The sequence below is a fragment of the Nilaparvata lugens genome, chromosome 2 (genome assembly GCF_014356525.2).
Source record: "Nilaparvata lugens isolate BPH chromosome 2, ASM1435652v1, whole genome shotgun sequence".
In the NCBI taxonomy this organism is placed as follows: Eukaryota; Metazoa; Arthropoda; class Insecta; order Hemiptera; family Delphacidae; genus Nilaparvata; species Nilaparvata lugens.
Genome location: NC_052505.1, coordinates 72,944,015 through 72,965,233, shown reverse-complemented (window position 1 = coordinate 72,965,233; position 21,219 = coordinate 72,944,015). Strand labels below are relative to the sequence as shown.

General features: G+C 32.9%; 1 protein-coding gene across 4 annotated transcripts in view; it reads left to right on the top strand.

Moving 5' to 3' along the window:
* The first annotated feature begins 3,521 nt into the window (after nucleotides 1-3,521).
* Nucleotides 3,522-21,219, top strand: part of LOC111062739 (phospholipid-transporting ATPase ABCA1) — a 50,539-nt gene continuing 32,841 nt past the window's right edge. For 3 of the 4 annotated variants that reach the window (XM_039421686.1, XM_039421687.1, XM_039421688.1), the window contains exons 1-8: nucleotides 3,522-3,866; nucleotides 10,978-11,318; nucleotides 14,116-14,325; nucleotides 15,225-15,313; nucleotides 17,065-17,229; nucleotides 18,414-18,654; nucleotides 19,739-19,912; nucleotides 20,696-20,880. In XM_039421686.1, coding sequence (XP_039277620.1) covers nucleotides 11,009-11,318; nucleotides 14,116-14,325; nucleotides 15,225-15,313; nucleotides 17,065-17,229; nucleotides 18,414-18,654; nucleotides 19,739-19,912; nucleotides 20,696-20,880 — 1,374 coding nt within the window. In that variant the 5' untranslated portion in view covers nucleotides 3,522-3,866; nucleotides 10,978-11,008. Of the gene's footprint in view, nucleotides 3,867-10,977; nucleotides 11,319-14,115; nucleotides 14,326-15,224; nucleotides 15,314-17,064; nucleotides 17,230-18,413; nucleotides 18,655-19,738; nucleotides 19,913-20,695; nucleotides 20,881-21,219 lie in introns of those variants that run through there. The other variant, XM_039421689.1, reaches the window with a different exon arrangement.

Sequence of the window (21,219 nt, the reverse complement as noted above, 5' to 3'; positions counted from 1 at the left end):
AAATATAGTCAACCCATAGTCTTGAGAGACCCATTTTCGTTTGGGCTACTAAAGTGAATAAATTTCTAATAACAAAATTTTATGAGATGATAGAATAGGAATATGCTTTATATTGTTGACTAATTCCAATATTTTTTTCTACCTTGCTAAAGACAGGAGTTATTGAGATTGTCCTAAAGCTACGAAGACTCTCATGATCACCATTTGTAAAGACTGGGACAGTTCTTGAGGTTTTCAAAAAATCATGAAAATTTCCAGACCTCAAGCACCCATTGACATATGGGAAGAGAGGAACTGCAAGGGCATAAACACCTCTCAAAGCATGATCACTGACATATGAATCACAAAGACTCAAAGCCATTATAGTTATTTATAGAGATTATGATGTGTTGCAATTGCAATCAGTTTGCAATTGCCTAAACCGACTGGTCCTTCTTAGCGCTACGTTGCTGTTGGATAAGCTTTGTCAATGTTCCTTGAGCCTTATTTTTGATCAGTGGACGGCCTCTGTCCCCTCGGATTATCTCTTCTACAGATTATAGTGGTTTGGATGCCAGCATCCATCTCATCCTTCTCTTCAAGTCGAAAGAGCCCCAGCCTTGTTGTTTCTCCAGGCAGATTGAAGAGCTGCATCGCCATCATTGAAAATGATCTCTGGGTCTTTTAAAGTCTACATCTTAGGATATTTACTCATTGGGGTCATTTATTTACTACACTGGAATTATTTTTATATGAAAAACAAAATGTTACCTTGAAAATGTGACCTTTCAAGAAGTTGAAGTGGGTACCATAATAATGGTAGGTTTCCAACAGGCAGAAGTGATTTAGGATTCTCTGCTGTGAGTTCAGTCATTCTTGAACCTTTACCTCCGGCCATTACAATTGCTTGAAATTCCGAAAAGCTCAAAGTCATTTTTAAAGACAGATGTACTGGATGTAATAGAAAAATTAAAAATATAAAAATTGTATGCCTAATAAACTTAAATATTAATATTTAAAAAAATTTCAAGTGAGCAAAGACTGATATTTTTAAATTGGAGAACTGAATATAAATTGAATAAAAAATAAAGTATTATTAAACTCAGCCTCTAATTTGTTTTCAACTTGACAAAATCTCAACATATGCAAAGCACACTGAAACACTGAACTATGGTAAATTCACGAACATAACACAAAATTCTAACCTAAAATTCTATGATTCTTTTTTCTTTGAACTTTGACGTTTTTATCGATCAACGACTATCGACGCTATAATTGTATCGACTACTAGTGAATTCAAAAGACAGCTTCTGAGCGTAGACTGTTTTGATGGTTATATAGAATTCCGGCAACATTGAAATAGTGGCACATCCTTGAAAAAATCCAATGACACAGCCATTGCTTGAAATAGCCCGTTTTCTACATTTTTAACGCGTCGAAAGTGGAAATTCTTTTATGTATGTAGGGTACAAACAGAGCTGCGAGTATTTTGTCAACGAGTTCACCATCATAATCATTAATAATGTGATTTATGTATTTTAAAGCATTCACTATCATGAAGAACAATAGTTCTGAAAACAGAAGACCTCGCGAAAATATAGGATTATTGAGCTTGGCCACCATTTACAGTAGAAACATTATTAAAAATGGGGTTGCTGCTTTATAATTATATGAACAGAAGCATTAAATACCGGTTAGTGGATGCTTCAAATTTCTGTGATGAACTCACTATGGAACTTATAGCGATGGAATTGGACTGGTCTGTCTCATATTATGTCTATCAGCCTCTATAACAGGCTGCCTGTGTTGGCCAGGGATCTGCCTGCTGTGCGGTTTCGAGGGGCTCTGAAGAGCCTGCTGACGGATCACCCTCTGTACTCACTCTGCGAGTTCTTTATGTTGGAGAGCAGTGTGGTGAGAGCCAATTTTCTTATTTGATTTCTGCCTCAGAGCAGTTGTTTTTCTTTTACTTTTCTTGACATGTCCCAGTGGGCTTCACTTTAGTGATCCCTTTTATGGACCTAATTAATAAAATACTAAAATACCGTTCACCAAATGGAGATTTTGATAGGTTTTACTATTGCTCCTGGATGAATTCCTATCATTTGCAACATGCAGAAAAAACACATATAATCATTGGAGGTGACTTCAACATACACCTGAAAACACCCTCTAAGGAAAGAGACACCCTAGTCAATCTGCTGCGCGGTCATAACATGTTTGTGGGAAACTTATTCCCTTATAAGAGGTGAGGCTTGCCTGGATAGTTTCATCACGGACCTGGACTCATGGGGATACTCAACACGTGTGGTGGATCCTATGGTATCAGATCACAGTGCAGTCATTCTACAGGTGGATTTCCATAGGGCAGCTGCCCCCTCAACACAAGCAGCTTGGAAAGAAAACTACACTTGCTATGTCAGAACAGTGAGGGAAGAGAATTTACCACTACTTGTAGGAAATTTGAGGATGTAAACTGGCCAGCCGTCTTCAGTCTTACAAAGAAAGAATTCAAGTTGGATATATGTTACTGGCAGAATTTGTGGATTTATTCAACTCTGTGTTCCCAAAGAAATTGAAGAAAGCATCAGATAATCAAGGAAAGGATACTCAACCTGACAGAAATAGGCCTTGGTTTACAGACAGACTAGCAAGTGAAAAGAGCCTAGTTGTTTTACTTCATCATCTGCATATAGGCCTCTGTATTCCCTACAGGAGTTGGATGAGGTTCCTCTTTTTGGGGTGGCTGCTCCTCCACTACACGAATAACCATTTTGTGGTTATTATTTCTCTTGAAATGACACTGCTGATCTGGAAACCACAGTCCTAGGCAAGGACCTCAAGTATCATTTAAGTAAGTTATAGTAAAGTCACTGTCTTCTCTAATGAAATTTCATGCCCTGGGGAGAATGAAAATGCTGCCAAGTAGTCTGTCAACTGGACAGCCCGAGTTGATAGCAGTGAAAAATGTCAAGAGAAATAGTTTATGTTGTATTGAGTTATTATCTTATCATTTTATCAATTGCATCAGATAGGGTTCAGCTCCTCTCATTTAATTCAACCTATAGTCTAAGGCAAGATGTACCTAAACCTTTTTTTAAATTCTGTTTCAAAAATGAAAGAGAAATTTGGGGGTTATTATTCCAAATAATGTTTTGATAATCATTTCAGATAAAGATTTAACGTCTGGTTTGAGAAGAAATAAATGTCATCCTATTGTAATTTGCTCATAATTCTATTCAATCCTATTCTCCATATCGATATCGAGTAACTGGTAGGACTGTCAAAGTTTTCAACGAAGAAATTATCGGCCTCCTTTGCCATTTTTCAGTGGTGCCAGAATTTCGGTGACTCAAAAGACTATAATAAAAATTTCAAAAATTACTCACGTGTTAAAAATTCTTATAATACATCTTCAATCATTTTTTATTCATATAATACATTTTTCTGTATTAAAAAAGATGATATTAGTAGACTGAAAACTTTTTGTTGGCTGTCATGGCACTTTCTAATTTTATCCTGGTTTTCATTGTCGACGAAGTTGGCATGGCATGCGATCTGCGATGATAGATCATCATTCTTTTTGTGTTGTGGTGTAGATCGTGTAAACGAAATTTGCTATGGACTAGGCTACGGCAAAAAATAAAATTTGGAATTTCTGTCATTATTCTGTGAGCTATCTATTGTGTATGATAATAATTATCATCTTTATATCTATCTCAGAGTTTAAGAAACAACTTGCTAGTATCGTTAACCATTCTCTATATAATTCAAACAAAAATTGTCAATGTTTTGAAATTGAAATTCATTTGTAAAAAAATGAGAATTATCAATTCAATGGAGTGTCATAAGTTTTGCCAATAGGCTAATAAGGAATCTAGGTTGTGGTAAGTTTATTATATTATTTATACTTGAATGTTTTAATTGTTTTTTCATTTTCCTGGTATTATAAAAGTAGTGTATGAATGGGCATTGTTTTTTCAACAGCTTTGAATAGTACAGGATATCAATACTGTCCTATTTATTAATGTTTTACTACTTTAACAGGAACTGTCAAGTTTAATGTTCACCTAGCTAAATAAATTGTGCTCATTTCTGAATTTTGTTTTTAACCCTGCTTTTGTGTTATTTTAGTGTTGGTTTAGACATATTTTGCGGTATTGTCTTTTGCTCTATATAGGATATATAGGCTAAAGTGCACGTCCAGTACCAACATACCTGTCATCAAATTTTTGGTTGGGATCGATTTAGTATGTTATTTTGAGCACAAAATCACAAAAATTAAACGGCGCTCACTATTGTTTTTAAAATAAACTAAGTTCAAAGTAGCAGAACTCTACATGCATTTAACCTAGAAGTAGCAACCATAAGTAGCTAAGGTTAGGAAAATCTGTAGGTTAGGAAAAGCTTTATGTTAGGAAAGCTTAGGTTAGGAAAAGCTTTGGGTTAGGAAAACTCAGATTAGGAATATCATAATTTGATGATTTAAATAATCAAAATGGCTGCTACTCATAGGTTAAATGCATGTAAAATTATGCACAATAAAACACTTTTAGGTTAGAATATATTTATAATCTTGACTTTGAAATTTGTTTATAAAGAATTCAATTAAAAAAAATTAGGCTAAATTTTGTTCTTAAACTTCTAGAACCAGTTGATAAATATAGGCGTAAGACATAAAATCTGGCGTAAGACATAAAATCATACATCTGGCAAGTGATTAAGTTATTATAATAGGCAAAATCACTAATGCATTCACATTATTCATAATAGAATTGACTATAGAATATTTATAAGCTTTCAGATACAATATTGTACAGAATAGGCTTTATAACATAAAAAAGAAATCTACACTGTCCAACAAGACATCCAGTTATTCACCAAAACTATAGAATGCTCAGTCATTGAGGAATTGAGCAACTGTAAAAGTACTGTTTTATGTTTGAATTCTGGAAATTCTCTAACTGTTAAAAGTAACTTTTTAAAAATGAAAAACTGTTCCTGGTTGTGGCTTATAAATATCCTTGTAAGCGTATACAGTATGTATCTATGTATCGTTTTACAAGTGTAGAATTTCTCCTTGTTTGATACTTGTAGTTATCCCACTGGAAACGCTGCTGCGTCGAGGTATGTAGGCCTATTCAAACTAATGTAGCCTACATTAAAAAAATAAGCTAACTTCCAACGACAGGAGGAGGAGACCCTCAAGCACTAAACAAGAGTTATCTGTTAGGCAATCCATACTACTCGGTAGAAGTGTATAGATCTATGAGTAGATACATTTCTACTGAGTATTATGGATTGGTAACAGATAGCTCTTGCTTAGTGCTTCTGGGTCTCCTCCTGTCGTTGGAAGTTCGCTTAAATTTTTTATGTAAACTACATTAGTTTGAATAGGCCTATATAAATCGATGATGTAGAGTAGAATCATACTTACTTGAATACTTGTAGTAATCCCACTAGAAACCTTGTAGTCTTGGTCGTCATTATTCTCATCTGATCATCTGGAGGTCAGACGTCCTTTTAAAACTTCTTCATGGAGTAGTATACTTTCTAAAGAAGATAACTCTTTAATGCTCTCTTGAAGATCACAGAAACCCTGCACCTTCGTATTTCCAAGGGGAGTTTGTTGAACACCCTGCTAGCGAAGTTCTTGGTACTAGACATAGCTAGTGTTGTTCTCTGCCTTTTGATGTGCACGTTCCCTTGCTGCCTAGTATTGTGCTGACGAATGCTAAAGTTCCTCGCACAATATTAAGAATATTTCAGGTTGCAGACTCCAGGGTCCAGGATGCAAGTAGCAGTCAAAGTTGATACTTGTAACTCCTTGAATATTGGTCTACAATGTTCAATCTACTGTGCACCACTGATTCTCTTCTGCAATATGAATAATCTTTCTGTTTCTGTACAATGACCCCAGAAAGCAATCACATATGACATACAACTGTGGTAGCATCCATACACTTTCATTAATACTTGAGTGTCCACTATTGTCTGTAGAGCTCTGCTAGGCAACACACAACATTTAGTCTCTTGACAACATTATCGACGTGCTCCTCTCATCGTAGATTATCAGCAATATTTACTACCAAATACTTGAAATTTTGGTTCAGTTGCAGATTATGTTGATTGTCAATAGTGGGCCAAAGTCACGTTTCGTAACATTGTGTAATTTCAAGAAACATGTTTTCTTTTGGTGTAAAACTAGCTTATGTTTTGCGCATTTAGGCCTTGCGGCGTTTTCTTTATTGCTTTAGAAGCATTTTTGTCTATCAAGAAGTGACACACATCGTCTGCTAATATCCAAATCTCCCCTGCCTGCACTGAAGTGGGAGTGGGAATTCACAAAACGCAGAAACAGAACTGGACCGATATTGGAAGGTGTTCATCACTTGGAGTTCTAAAAAGACTTGTCTACAACTTTCATTTCTGCTCAGACCAGCAATGCATCTAAAACCTATTTTCCAAAAAAACCAATATACCTACTTATTTGTAAAATAATGACCGTCTTAATACCACTGCAATCACTCCACAGGCAAAGTGCATAGCTTAGATCAAATTAGAATGTAATAGTCCCTAATAGTTGGATATTAGAAATTACTGCTCAAGCACAGTTATTAGTAGTGTCAGCATAATAATAATATGAGTAAAGGTGCAATTCCTCAGCGACGATTCTAATCATTAAATTTTTATGTTGTGTGAACGTTATGGCGGCGGAAATAATTAGAAGTGTTAGCTAGTATATTGCTTTCACTATTCATATCTAATAAATCATCGAATTCAATGAATTTATAGGCTATGTTCTCCAGCCGCGCAGCTAGAGTCGTCGCTAAGGAATTGCACCTTAACAAGGGAAATTGAAACTTCTGAATTTAAAATATTTATTTTTATGTTTTCTATTTATTAGCCTAGTTGAAAAGTTTTCAACGATCTAGTCTGTTTTTGTTCTTGCATTGCCTTTACCGTTTGAAACTTTATCTATCATTTTCCAAGGCTCCAATTTTGAACCACTGCTCTTCAATCTATTCATACATGGTATGCATGGTCTACAATGTGAAACACCATTATAATGTGCAAGTGATTTAAAAATATATATATTTAAAATCAACACAAGTGAAGATCTAGAGCTTCTTCATAAGGATATAGATCGAGTGATCAAATTTAATGTTCTTAAGAAAATTCAATATTCATAAACATTCAAAAAACCATTCGCATTGACCTTCACCCACTTATAGAAATCAATAAATCAGAATAGATGACAGTGTCCAGGATCTTGGTGTTCGGCTTAATCTCAAGTTGGTGTTCACCTAACATGTGGAATATGTTGTGAGTTGTGGCCAAGGCCAGGGAGAACTTTGGCATTATGAGGTTTATTTCAAGACACTTACAAAGCGCCAATACATTGATGTGTCTTCATACAGCGCTTGTGAAAAGCCATTGGTGTTCTGGAACCGGGTAAGAGTCTACAAGTCTCTGAAGCTGGAGGAATATAGAGGAAATTTATGAAGAATGCAATGCGACGCTTCATTCTCTGAAGATCTGTCCTACAAGGAACTGTGCCTGAGAATGAAGTGGCGAAGAAAAACAGACGATGGCATGTTTATACATGTTCATTTCCATGTTCAAAAATTGTCGGTGAGCGTAGAATCGACCTGATAGTACTGATGCGATATTTTAGACATTCCCATGTATTCCCAAGCTGCTCCTTGCCAGTAGAAAAAAATTGAAATGCAAATGAAATTTCCGAAAAAATATTTTTGGTCAGTTTTCTTTATAATAAAATTTGGTCAGCATTAATGTATATAATGAACCTAATATACTCAGAATTTTATACAAACAAATACAATGAGATACAAATTAGTGAATGAATTACAAATACTGTAATTCAAAGGGTTATGGTTATTGAGAAAAAAATCCAAAATCAGTGATAGTAAGCGCTGCAACTTTTTCCTAGTTTTATCATCAAAATAGTTTGCCAAGTTGAGAGCAATAAAAAATGTTAAACAAAATGATTAGGTACATCAAATAAATTTAAACAAAAAGCAACAAATTCTTTTCAGAAGCCATGAATAATAAGCTACTAATTTAATAAGAATGGGTAAATGACAGTATAAATTAAAAACAAACCAGTGATAAACTAGTTGAATTTTACATGTATCTATATAGATTTAGAATTATTAACATTCTGCAATAACCTCAAAACTTATAAAGGTTTAGAGGCAGAGTATGGACGTAGTCGATTTTCTGATTGAAAGATAAATCAATGTAATTAAAATTATATTGGTGTCCTTGGAGCGTAATATGCTTGCGTGAGCCAAATTTTTTTAAAAAATTCACTTTCCCGTCCCAGGAAAGACAAATTTGTTTATTTATTGGATTCATTGAAAACTAAATTATACGGAAATAATACAAGACGTATTTGTCCAATAAGAATGTATAAAGCACAAAATTAAGTATCAATTATCAAATCACACCAGTATTGTTTCCTATTAGAAAATGCGGCAATGAAAAATGATTTAAGCGTAGTTGATTGTACAAATATTAAAGTCATTCATTGAGATTAGAAAATGTCGCACATCGCACACAATTCCACTCATCAACCTAATTATAATTCGATATTAATGGCATCCAGCCTGAGCTCTCATCTATGAATCAAACTATGCGGTTAACTCACGAGATAAAATTTCATAACTTTGGTTTCAAGGCCGTACTCGAATTTCCGGCCTCAATATGTGAATTTCTAATATTAAATATGTAATATAATTCACTTATAGGGTGGATGAAGCCGTATCTCAATTGCAATTTTCAAAATTGAGATTTGAATATACATAAAATTGCTAATTGTATACAAAAGCTGTATTATATACAATTGAAGACTAATTACTATTCGTTATCATTATCTATTCAATTTGAAGTAACATTTGTATGTTAAAGTTGTAATGAAAGTTTTTAATTACATCCCCTTAACTTTTGAAATAGTGCAGTTAACTCCTTCTGGTGCCGTGCTCCAAATTCTTTCAATTCATTGAATTCCAATAATAGGCTAACTGATTAATGGGTGTTGCACAGTCAACCAGACTACTCTTCCGCAACTCATCGCTAAATCGATAAGATAGCCTTTCATTTTATATGCCAAACAAAGTTCATTGCAACTTGCAACCCCTATTCACTAGCTAACCGAACCGTTTATGTTCTGCTCTGCAGTATTTTATTAAACATCCCATTGAACTGGTCTAAATTTCTCTTGAAGAGGAAGTCTCAAAACTGGATAAGTTTTATCAATATTCTAAATCCTGTTGTTTAATGGGGCCAAGGAAATTATTTTGGCTCATTCTAATTTTCTAATCTCTACCGAAACTGTAATTGTTTGACTCTTAATTTTAGAAATGCAACTTCTAGGCTTGGCTCATTTCATGACGCATTTTTACTCTTGGCATACAACAAATGACTCAATATTGAATGGCGTCATTGTATGCTCAGTGTATCATCTACATTTTGAAGTGTGCCTTTCCTTGTAGTCTTGATTAAACAAGTGGTTTGTGAATCACATTCACCGTCTGCAATTATTAAAAGCTGAATGTCTAAAGACTGATAATTAATGACTTCATAGTCTATTTATTAAAATAATATGATTGGAATAAATTAGCATTAATCTTCGAGCTAATTTAATAATTACTACGGTTCTCAACAATAAGTTTAGTTGTAGTTATAGAAGTAAATGACACTTAGCTTTACTTTACTTTAAAAGATGTCACTCTACTGTTATCTTCTAATTTCTAAAATTCCAGGAAAATGATTATAGAATTTGACATCGACATACTGATAACTTTTTCTTGAGATTTTTCCTCATAAAACAAAGACAGCTTATTTTGAATCTTCATACATTCCAAAATCTTATTCACCATCCATTGGTCTATCCATTCTATTTAAACTTGAAGTCTACTAATAAATGAATTAATGGTCTTTTTCATTCATTTCCGGTATAGATTTCGCCATGTCAACAAATAAAAAAGTTATTCGTACTTTTTCAGGCTCTTAGAACAATAATTATTTTGAATGAAATTTGGAAGAATTTTAAAAATAGTCTCTATTAGATTTTTAAACTGATGTTTTCTGTGTTATTAATGACGTTGTTGTAACATTTTAATGTTGTGTGACAATAAATGATTTGATTTGATATTGTTCATCAACTGTTTGGTCATCTCTTTATCAGATAGTTTTTATCTTCTTATACTCCCTTCTCTCTTAATTTAAATAATATGTAAATTCAAATATATTGTATTTTATAATACATTTACCTTTAGTTTGAATGTAGCCTAATAGAAAATGTAATAGGGATGTGAGGTAATAGAGCATTTTGACAATCTTTTGCTCTACAGTATAATTTTCAGGTAAAACGTAACTTAATAACAATATTTTGCTCTATCAAATCAATTTTGTTCTTTGTTGAGTTTCCTTCCCATTCGTTCGAGTTGAAAATTTCTATTATTCATTGAAATTTTTCTTATTAAAAAGAAACTACAGTCTAATATGTACAAGGATTTGTTATGTATCTGCAGAGTATTCTTCATCATCCAAGCAGATCGTTGAAGTAATTGAGTTCTTGTATTGCTTTGGAAGTAAATTATGTATTTGATAACATATATGATACATTATACATTATTTGATAACCTAATGCATTCTACATTATTTGATAACATATATATTATCTTATCATCAAGATAACTCGGTGTTGGCTGTTGAGTTAGAAATGTATTTCTTCTTTCTAAGTAATTATGTGTTGATCAATAAGTAGTGTGAATTTTTAATTTTAAGGTGTTATCGACTATGATTTTGGAAATAAGCACTAACACTTCTCAATGTCTTGTTATCAGGCAATTGACATTGGTGCATTGAATTGAATTGTTTGCTAAAAGTAGTCAACTAGTAACTCAGTCGATTAATGCAGTATGTACTCATGCTAGATCTAAGTAATTCACTCACTTGTTTATTTTTCAGATAATCTCAGTTGCTCCGTTGTTCGTCCACGATGACTTTGTCTCACCAGCTTCAAGCCATCTGGTGGAGAAATTTTATTTTGAAGAAAAGAGGATGGTTTACTTCCATCTGCGATCTTTCTATTCCCTTGATCAGTCTTTGCCTATTATTCTATTTATATTTCAAGGGTGTCATAGGCAAAGAGCCCGGTGTAGTTCCGGAAATTGTATTCCCTAGAGAGGTATTTCATGAAGACTGTCTTCACTATCAAGGATATTCTAACGTTAATCTGCTATACACCAATCAAAATGATCCAAAAGTCAAGGGAATCATGGAATACATCAACAGAACTAATTCTATCGGTGAGTACATAGACTAGTTATTTATTCCAAAACAATGAAATATGTCTTATATATTTCAAAATATTGAAATGAAAAATCATGTTGAAAAGGTCGAGGCTATTTTTATTGTTGTGTTTACATGAAATGAACAATCGCAATAGTATTTTTGGTCATTTTCATATGAAAAAAATGTATAATCATGTTAAGTAGTGCCACAAGGAACGGTTAATGTGCATACTCCTTGAACCTTTCTCTTTATACTTGAACCTGCTTAATAATACGTGTATATTAGATGGCAGCTGTTTGCCAACTTCATTATCATACTTATTCCCAGGGCCATCTATATCCAAATTGATATTTGGCCGCACCAACAAAAAGCCTCCAAGTAGATCAGTCTTCAACACTCCCTTTGTAGATCCAAAGCTCTCTATGTCGTATTGCTACCATCTCTGTCTAGATATTCCACGTGTTCATCTTCCTGGGGGTGGGGGGGGGGTGCTTATACTTTCTCAAGTTTCAACTCTTCTCATCTGTTCCTAACTTGTCAAAGGGAATACATCTCAATACACCAGATACCTTCAGCTTTGAGATGGACTTGGAACATATCAAATCTTTTCAGTTTGCAATTTCCTAGTAATAAAAATGGTTTCTGGATTGAGATGGATTGACCACATTGAAGATGTAATTAGTCGACTTCAGTAAGGCCAAATTTGCAATTTCTATATTCACAAGGTCAATGGATAAGAATGTCTTCTCGAAAGAAGGCTATTTTCAACCATTTCTTACGTATGGGTTGCTATTTTTTTTACACTTCGGAGATTGTAAGAGTATATTCAGAGCTCAAAAAGGTAGTTATAGTAATGTAAACCGCATAGTAACTTATAAACCGCCTGGAATTCCATGTAGAGAGTTATTCCGAGCAACAGGGATGCTTACCCTGCCTTACCTGTTTATATATTGTCTAGTATACAGCACATGAGTACAGTAGTAGGTGAGGCAAAAACACCCGCCAAAGGAAGATTCCTTGTGCGCCAGTGTGAGTCGTAAAATCAGCTTAATCAGGGATGTAATATATAAACTTGAATTTAGCGTATGTAGTGTTCAAACATGAAACTCATAATATGAAATTAATTGATTATTATAATTATAATCAATGGTCTCAAACTTGCATCATCGTCGACTAGAGGTGCAGACCTCCACAATTACAACACCTGTTCAAGAAATGCCTTCAGACTGCAACCACATAGGACATCGTTTTAATTCATATGAGCAAGAGAATTCTGAATAAAATTGAAACTGTCTTCACATCTCATGTATATGCCTCAAAAATATGCTATTAAATTAAGTCTTTGGAAATATACAGTGAAGATTAAAATGCGGATTTATACGGTGATGTGAGTGACTTATTGGAATCTTTATAATATATTATGGACTGTTATAAATAATTATTTTTTCAATGTTTTGTGTTATTACTTGAGTTGACGATTGCTAAAAAATAAGTTATTTTCCTACATGTAATGATGAAATAGATTCAGATTGAAATTTGATTTCATGATTCTGATTTTGATCCTAATTATTATTGCAATACCAAAATATGCTATTGACATAGTTTCAAGTAGGCTTATTAATAACAAATTGATACTTTCAATAAATTATATTTTATACTGTGTGACATGTAAATTCCTTATAGATCAGTATAGCATATACAATTTAAAACATAATAATTTCAAGGCGAAAAGTAGAAAATTGAACTATCTATTGATTACCAGACATGGAAAATCATAGATTTCAAGCCATGCCTCAATATTATCATGCGGTTCCCAATTATTGATAAATAATATTTTGCTCATAAGCACCTTAACATTTCAGCAAAGGCTAAAAATAAACTCTCTACTGGTGATATTTTTCAAAGTTTTTCGATTTATATAGTATCTCAAGCTATCAAAGTGAAAAAGTTTTCTCAGGGAAACAATTTTTTTCTATCATTACTTTTTGAGATATGAGCGCATAAAGTTGAAATTTTTGGGACAGAACATTTCAAATTCGGTAAGAGATAAATCCATGAAATTTAGAGGATGAATTATTCATGGTATTGTAGATTGAATGAAAAAAAAGTTTCTAAAAATATTTTTGAGAAAGTTATTCAATTTACCAAAAATAACAACTATTAGTTGAGTCATTTTTTGTAAATTGAATAACTTTCTCAAAAATCGAAATTAAAAAAAAAATGTTTTATTCAATCAATAATACCATGAAGAATTCATCCTCTAAATTTCATGGATTTATCTCTCAACGAATTTGAAATGTTCTGTCCCAAAAATCTAAACTTTAGGCGCTCGTATCTCAAAAAGTAATGATCGAAAAAAATGTTTTGCTAAGAAAACTTTTTCATTCTGATAGCTAGATAGTATACAAATCGAAAAACTTTGAAAAATATCACCAGTAGAAAGTTTATTTTCAGCCTGTGCTGAAATGTTAAGGTGCTTATGAGCAAAATATTATTTATCAATATAATTGGGAACCGCATGATAATATTGAGGCATGGCTTGAAATCTATGATTTTCCATGTCTGGTAATCAATTTTCTACTTTTCGCCTTGAAAATTGCATATGCTATACTGATCAATAAGGAATTTGCATGTCACACATCTAATATGTCTCAGGCTCGAGAAACTGTAACTTGGTTTAGGAATTATTCCGTAGTTTATTATTAAACGTATCTCAACTAGATTTGAGATACTATAAATATAGATGTATAGAACACTATTAATTTATTTTTTCTTGAAGTTCATCAATCCAATTCTCAACATGTTTTCCAGATGGTCTTTTCGCTTATTTCAAATCAATTGGATTCGACAGTGAACATGATATGGAAAATTGGGTACTTGCAAATGTAAATGAAAGCGACTATAGACAAATAGCGTATGGAATTGTATTCAACAAAGTGGATGAAAAGGAATTTTCATATAAATTGAGATCTTCTTTACCGGACGATTATCCTAGTTTCAGATCAGAGGATGCAGGTCCAGGTAATGTATTTTGACTATTGGAATTCTATTTATTTATTCAGATTCAAGAATTCCTGGTATGAGTTGACTAAAGGCTTGAAATTAGAATTCAATTTTGGATTCAAAATAATAATATCCCTCATCTTCTCCATTTTTAAGCTATTTAATTTTTTTATAGGTTAAAATTGGATGACACGTTTTGCAAAAAGAAAACAAACAGTACGCTAATAGATAAACCATGGCGACAAACTTTCTATTCTTGTATTCTTATTATATGGTTTGAGCGTCTGGACTGTCCACGAGATTTATTAATTGAAGAGCTCTTAGCTATTCTTCATTATTTTTATTGGAGGCTTAGTTTCTTAGCGATTTCATTGTTGGTAGTCTAAAAGTTGAATGAGTTGATATTATCAGTGGAATATCTCAAGTTTATCAGACTCACAAATTAATAAAAATCAGTTTTGTAATTTAGTTTTGACAATAGTTATTTGATAAGAAAATGAAGTGTTTCTATTGTGACTACTTATCTTCCCTAACTGGTGACTTCGTGTGCGGCTCAGAGATGATATATGTTCATAGCCAAAATAGTCAAAAACGAGCATTTGAAAATTCCCTATAACCTAATCAAGATTATAACTTATTCAATCATCCCAAATCTTTTAAGTAAATTAGAATTATTATATTGGAATAAATTTGAGAAACCTATAATATCAACTATGATAAATGTACTACAATAATAAGATTTTAAGGCAGAGCCTTTTCCCCATAGTTTGTAGATATGAATTTAGTTGATATATTGAGTGTTCTAGTATCAAAAACCAAGCATGGCATAAAAGTTTGTACTTTTTTCAAATATGATTCATTCTTAATTGGCACCTTATAAACTTGATAAAATAATGAAAAATGCTTTTTTGCCTCAGATTTCTACACCGAAAAATGTTTCCTGGATTTGCAGAAAGGTCTTAGTGAAGGATTCTTAAAAGTTCAAGGAAAAACAATTCCTAATAATGTAAGTATTAATGACAGAATTTTATTTCATCCAGTTTTCACGTTTTGAATACGATGTTTATAATGAAATATTACTGACTTCTACTATATACTAACCTTCATCAAGCCATTGTGAGAAGAATCTATACTATCCGTGTTCCGTTAATTGCACAATTTCAGAGATGAGTATTACTTTTAAAAAAGAAGTTGATACTATAAATTGCACAATTCAGTAAAGTATTATATTTTGAGCACTATATGTCAAGTGTTTGTTGGCTTGGGTTGACTTGCCATTCGCTTATACTTGTGTAATGATATGAGATGATGCATGGTGTAGAATTTATGCGCTTGGCGGGATTCAAACCCACGACTGTTTCTTAATCAAAGGGTTGTAGGCATTTGATTGGACTATCACAGGTCGCTAAATAATAATGTCTAATGCTTATCAAATTAATTTATTCTCTTGTCCTCGATTCTTAAATGATTAACATGAAATATTCATCTATCCCCACTTGGATCATGATCTTTCTAGAGTGTACTGGTTTTAAAGAATTGTTTCAAAAATGATCTTGTTTCAGTTAGCAGTTTTGTCACGTTCCACAGATCATAGATAATGAGGATTGTATTGAATATCTGATTGTAATTTGATAGATTCAGTGACCTTGACAGAAATTGGATCCGTCAAAGCATTTTAATAACATTGAGCTTATTCCCTTTTCACTCTCAAATTGAATCATTTTCTTATATATGTCTTGGAAACTGAAACTAATTCTTTGACTTATTTACGTACTTAAGTGCGTCAAACACTTGAAAATGTGACGATATGAACTGTATAATTGTGACGATGAACAGGTAAAGAAATTCATTTTTATTACCGTAAAGTTTTCAAAATTCATTTTTATTATCCGAAATGAACATGTTGTACAATCCTTGTACCAATGGATGGAAAACGTTTTTCAAGTTTTTTACAACAATTACGTTGATGCCATATCAGACTAGGCTTGTAGGTGACGGGCAGCCAGCTGACACATTCTGGCTGGCAGGCGCTCTGGCATTCATTTTTTGGCCACTGGTCGGCAGCCAAAATATGTTACTACCAGACTAGCTAACCCTGGTCCAGCCCGGATGGCTGCCTAGTGTAGTCTAACAGAGGCCTCAAGTAATCATTGTATTATTGCAACTACTTTGAAAATGTCTCTTTCCATTGATATTAAAATTGCTCATTTCGGAACGGTTCTTTAGTAAATATGACATTTTTAATATAGCTCAATAATACATTCAAAATAACCCTGTATTTGAATATGTAGTTGCATGTATTATGAGTTTCAAGGTCCTTCCTTATTAGACTAGGCAGGTAAGTGACGCAGCCAGCCGGAGAGTCGGTCATTCACTCCATTAATAATAGAGCATTGCTTCATATGGATCTTGTTCAACCAGGGCAGACAATTACAAATCACAAATTAATCCACGCTGTGAAATACATAACAATTATAAATATGATCTAGTGTAACTAACCTAGTACAACATAGCCCATCAACTACACTGACTAACAATTGTTTGTTACTACAGTTGGAAAAATTGAAGCTTAGCTTCATCGTGTAGCTTAGCTACAACAGAATTCATGAGTTTCGGGTTGCAGGAGATTTAAGAAAGTGAAGTTAGCACACTCAGTCTTGTACTATTCTTTGATTTGAATAGAATTTGTGAACTGATCGTGTTTGTTAGAAATGAATACAGTACATGCAAAATTAATGTTATAATTTTATGTTACAGATTGACTTAGGCATTCAAAGGTTCCCGGTTCCTCAATATTTGAAACCAGGTGCACTGTGGGAATTGCTGGAAACAGTGTTGACGTACATAATGTTCATGTCATTTATGATCACTACAAATCTCCCAGTCCCAAAAATTGTTTCAGAAAAAGAAACTGGAGCCAAGGTAAAACAGTCATGTTGAATTCTTAAGTTGTATAGTTAAGGAATTTGAACTCAATAACCAAAATTACCAAATAATCACTGTAACCTTCCAAGCAACTTCAACGTGAATAAAATTACGTACATGGTCTGTTCAGTGAGGTTAGAGATTTTTAAACCATATCCATATAAGTACCATGCAGATAACAATTAAAAAAAACTTCCTTTCTCTCCACAGTACCCGGTCGTGTGTTAATAGGGAAGGATATTTTATCTAATTAATCGACAATTATTTTTTGAAACACCGCCGATTTATGAAGTTACATCACATTATTATATTATCGTTATTCTAATTGCATTTCTATATTTATTCTCATTGATTAATTATTTATACTTTGTAAAATTCGTTGAATAACTAGCATTATCGTCATTTAATGTAAATCAGTGTATAAGCCAGTAAATATTGTATCATACATGAATAAAGGAATCTAATCTAATCTCCTCCAACCTTCGTAGTTTAAAAAAAGAGAAGTCTGGTAACTATTCAATTAATTTAGAGCATATTGTAGGTACTGTATCAATAAAGGAATAATTACAAAATATTATATAAACAACTCTCATCCACCATCGAAGTATTGCTAAACTCTGTTACGTGCTTCAAACTCACTGAATTTTCAATTTAAACAAGGCTTTAACTTACCATTATATTTATTGAATATTTTGTCTTTTGATATACGGTAGTATTAGATTATGTAATATAATTTCTCATCATGAAAGATATTTGAACTGGATTTTTTTTTTGAGAGTGATGCCTACATGAGCTCTAAGCTTATGCATGGGTAATGAGGCGGATGGTAACGAGAGATGAATGGCCCTTTAGTTTTAGGTGGGTTCCAAACCACCGGGAAGCGATTTTACAACTCATGAATGATATTCAGAGGGTTTGGATAAAGTGGTCACCCTTCCAACTAGAGTACCAGATGTATCTCAACGGGAGTACAATTCTACCTGTATTTCTTCTGAGTACATATTCACAAAAAATAACAGAAATATCGCTTCCTGTTGTTAGATTCAAATTACGCCAGCCATTCATTGTATTTGTGGAATAATTTCTTAGTTCAATGAATTGCTTAGATAGCAATACGGCCATTACTGCATAAACTAAGTTTCAATTTTTCTAAACTCTCTTTGATATGTTTGTTATTACAGGAGCTGATGCGACTGATGGGGATACGGCGTGAGGTCCTGTGGGGAGGCTGGCTGATGAACATGCTCACGTTCGGCCTGGTCAATGTCACCTACACCAGCGTTCTACTCAAAGTGCAGATCAAAGAAGACTTCTCTGCTCTCCTCCCAAAGACAAACATCATTCTTCTCTGGATTGTTCTTGTGCTATTCCTTGTAACAATGAGCTTGTATGCTTTGTTCTTCTGCTGTTTGTTCAAGAAACGTAAGTACTGTTTCATAATGATAACTTGACGATAACTAATTATATTATTGATTTATATTCATATATATCTTTTTCGATTTATTCGTAAATAGTATTTATTATTAGACCCAGACCCGGCACTATAGTGAGGTCCACGTTATAATGGCAGTGGATAGAGATAAAAGAACAGCGTTGCCTCTTCTCTGCCTTAATTAATTACATTTCTACACTGTCAAAACAGATTTGGCATCGTTGCGGAGCTAGAAAAGGATAGTACTTCCTGCTTTGTCAAATTATAGACAAGGATAGTAGTATCAAAGTTAATCAATTACTGTCATTATAACGTGGACCTCACTATAGCTGGAACGGGACACATATATATTTATGTAGTATTAGTTAGATTCGTTATTTCTCCGGTGGAAAAAATATAAAACACACGTGAATGCTTGAAAGTGTGTTGCGCTGTGGAAAAATTAACAGAAACAATTAAATCTAGTTGTAAGTAAAATTAATTTAGTCAAATGGAAAATTATATTAAAGTTACTTGATGATAATAGCGTTTGTTGCCCATTCAAATAGGTAGGTAATTACTTATTACTCAACTTGAAAATTCAAGTCTAGATGTGATGGTGCTGAAACGCGATCGAGACATCGAGACTTGACCACCATCAATGAAACAATGTGTTTGTGTGTTGAATGGAGGTCGATGCGAGTGCCACCTAAACCGAAAGCTAAACATCGATGCCACCGTACTGTTCTTACCCCAACAATTTATTATATATGTGTCATGGCAATGAAAATATCTAAAGATTACAGATGGAACTTCTCCGATTAAAGGAAAAAAATTATTATAAAACTAAAAAAAGAAAGATGTTTGATAATAATATTCATTTATTCATTTATTGTATAAAACACTATACTCATAATACATTTATGACATTTAGATGTTTCTATAAACTATCAAATTGATTAAATTCATCTCTTTGATTTGTATTTTGAATATTGGTTAAAAAAGTATCTATATTTCTTACGGTATTGAAGAATACAACAGTAAAAGAATCGTTGTTTCTGTTTTAAAGTTTCAATTTATGTGATTATTTTACAGCTCTATTGGCGAATTTTGTCGTAACGCTGGCACATTTGTGTCCGTTCTATGCCTTGGCTGGGCCAAAGTTATTGGATGACAAAGGAAAGTTGTTGAATATCTTGGCATGTATAGTGTTTCCACAATTCAACTGGAGTAGAACTGCAAATCTGATTGTTAGCTTCGAAAAACAATGTGAGTGCTGCATATATTTCCTTTTATCGTTTTTACTTTTGAAAAAAGAAACTTTATATTTCAATTTTCGAATTTCGCTTTGAAATTGTGGCTCAATGAGAATCAATCAATATGTAGTGATTCTATAAAGAAAACATTATCAAGTAGCCTTGTAGAAAAAAAAAATTCATCATAATAGATGATTTCATTCTTACTTCGAGCAAGTATGTTAAAATAATATTCATAATTTATTATATTCAATGTAAGCTACTTGCACTTTATAGATTCTCTCAATTGAATGTGAGTGTAGTATCGAAGAATTGAAATATGTTGCTATGCCCTAAACTCACCTTCTTACGAAACATTGAAAATAGTTATTCTCTGTTCTCTCTTCTTCTTTTTAGTTTTGCAATAAAATAAAGGGTACCTACTTGATAATTTTTATTGTGTTTTAATAGTCATTCTCCTATAATCTTGCTACAATTCTTTTATATCATAAACCTACGAATTATCACGATTTATTCAAGATTTACATACTTTGAGAAATATCACTGAAAACGGTTTGTGAGTAAATGCAAGATCCTCTGTTGATTTCAATTTTATGTAATGATTGTTTAGAAATAAGAACTTGTATTGCTAGATTAAGTTATGTTTTTATTGACTGATTTTTGTATGACAATTGTCCATGCTTTTCTTGTAATGGCCTATGACATGTAATATATAAATAAATAAATAAAAATTCGACTATGAGAAAGCGTTTTCGAAAAGTTAAAATCAATGAGTATTGTTTTAATTTTGTTGCAGATGATGGTATAAGCTTTTTCAATCTTTTCAAAGAGTGTGATCAGGCTGCGGCCAGAATTGAAATGATTTGGCTCTTACTGAGTTACTTGCTGAGTTGTGTCTTGTACTCCATCTTGATTTGGTATTTCGATAGTATAATGCCCGGCGAGTATGGTATTGCCAGACCTCTCTACTTCCCATTCCAGGTAATTTCTCATCATTACCTATTTTATGAGTGTGTACCTTCCGCATCAATATTTTAAAAGGGTTTTTAAAAATTAACGTTAATTAAGTTGAAGGTTGATGTTTGTTCACATTTTTATGAATCTTGGAAATAATTTATTAGGTTTCAACTATAGGAATCTTCCAGTTATTTATCTAACCTAATGGATATTCAATTTATGAATTACTTGAGTCTTCTTCTCACTAATTACTTGTTTCTGAATGAATTACTTAAGTCGCATTTTGTGATCTTACAGGTAATTAAAATCTATGTTTCTTTGAAAAATGCCTTCATAGTTCTTCATGTCATTTGCTAAGTTTAT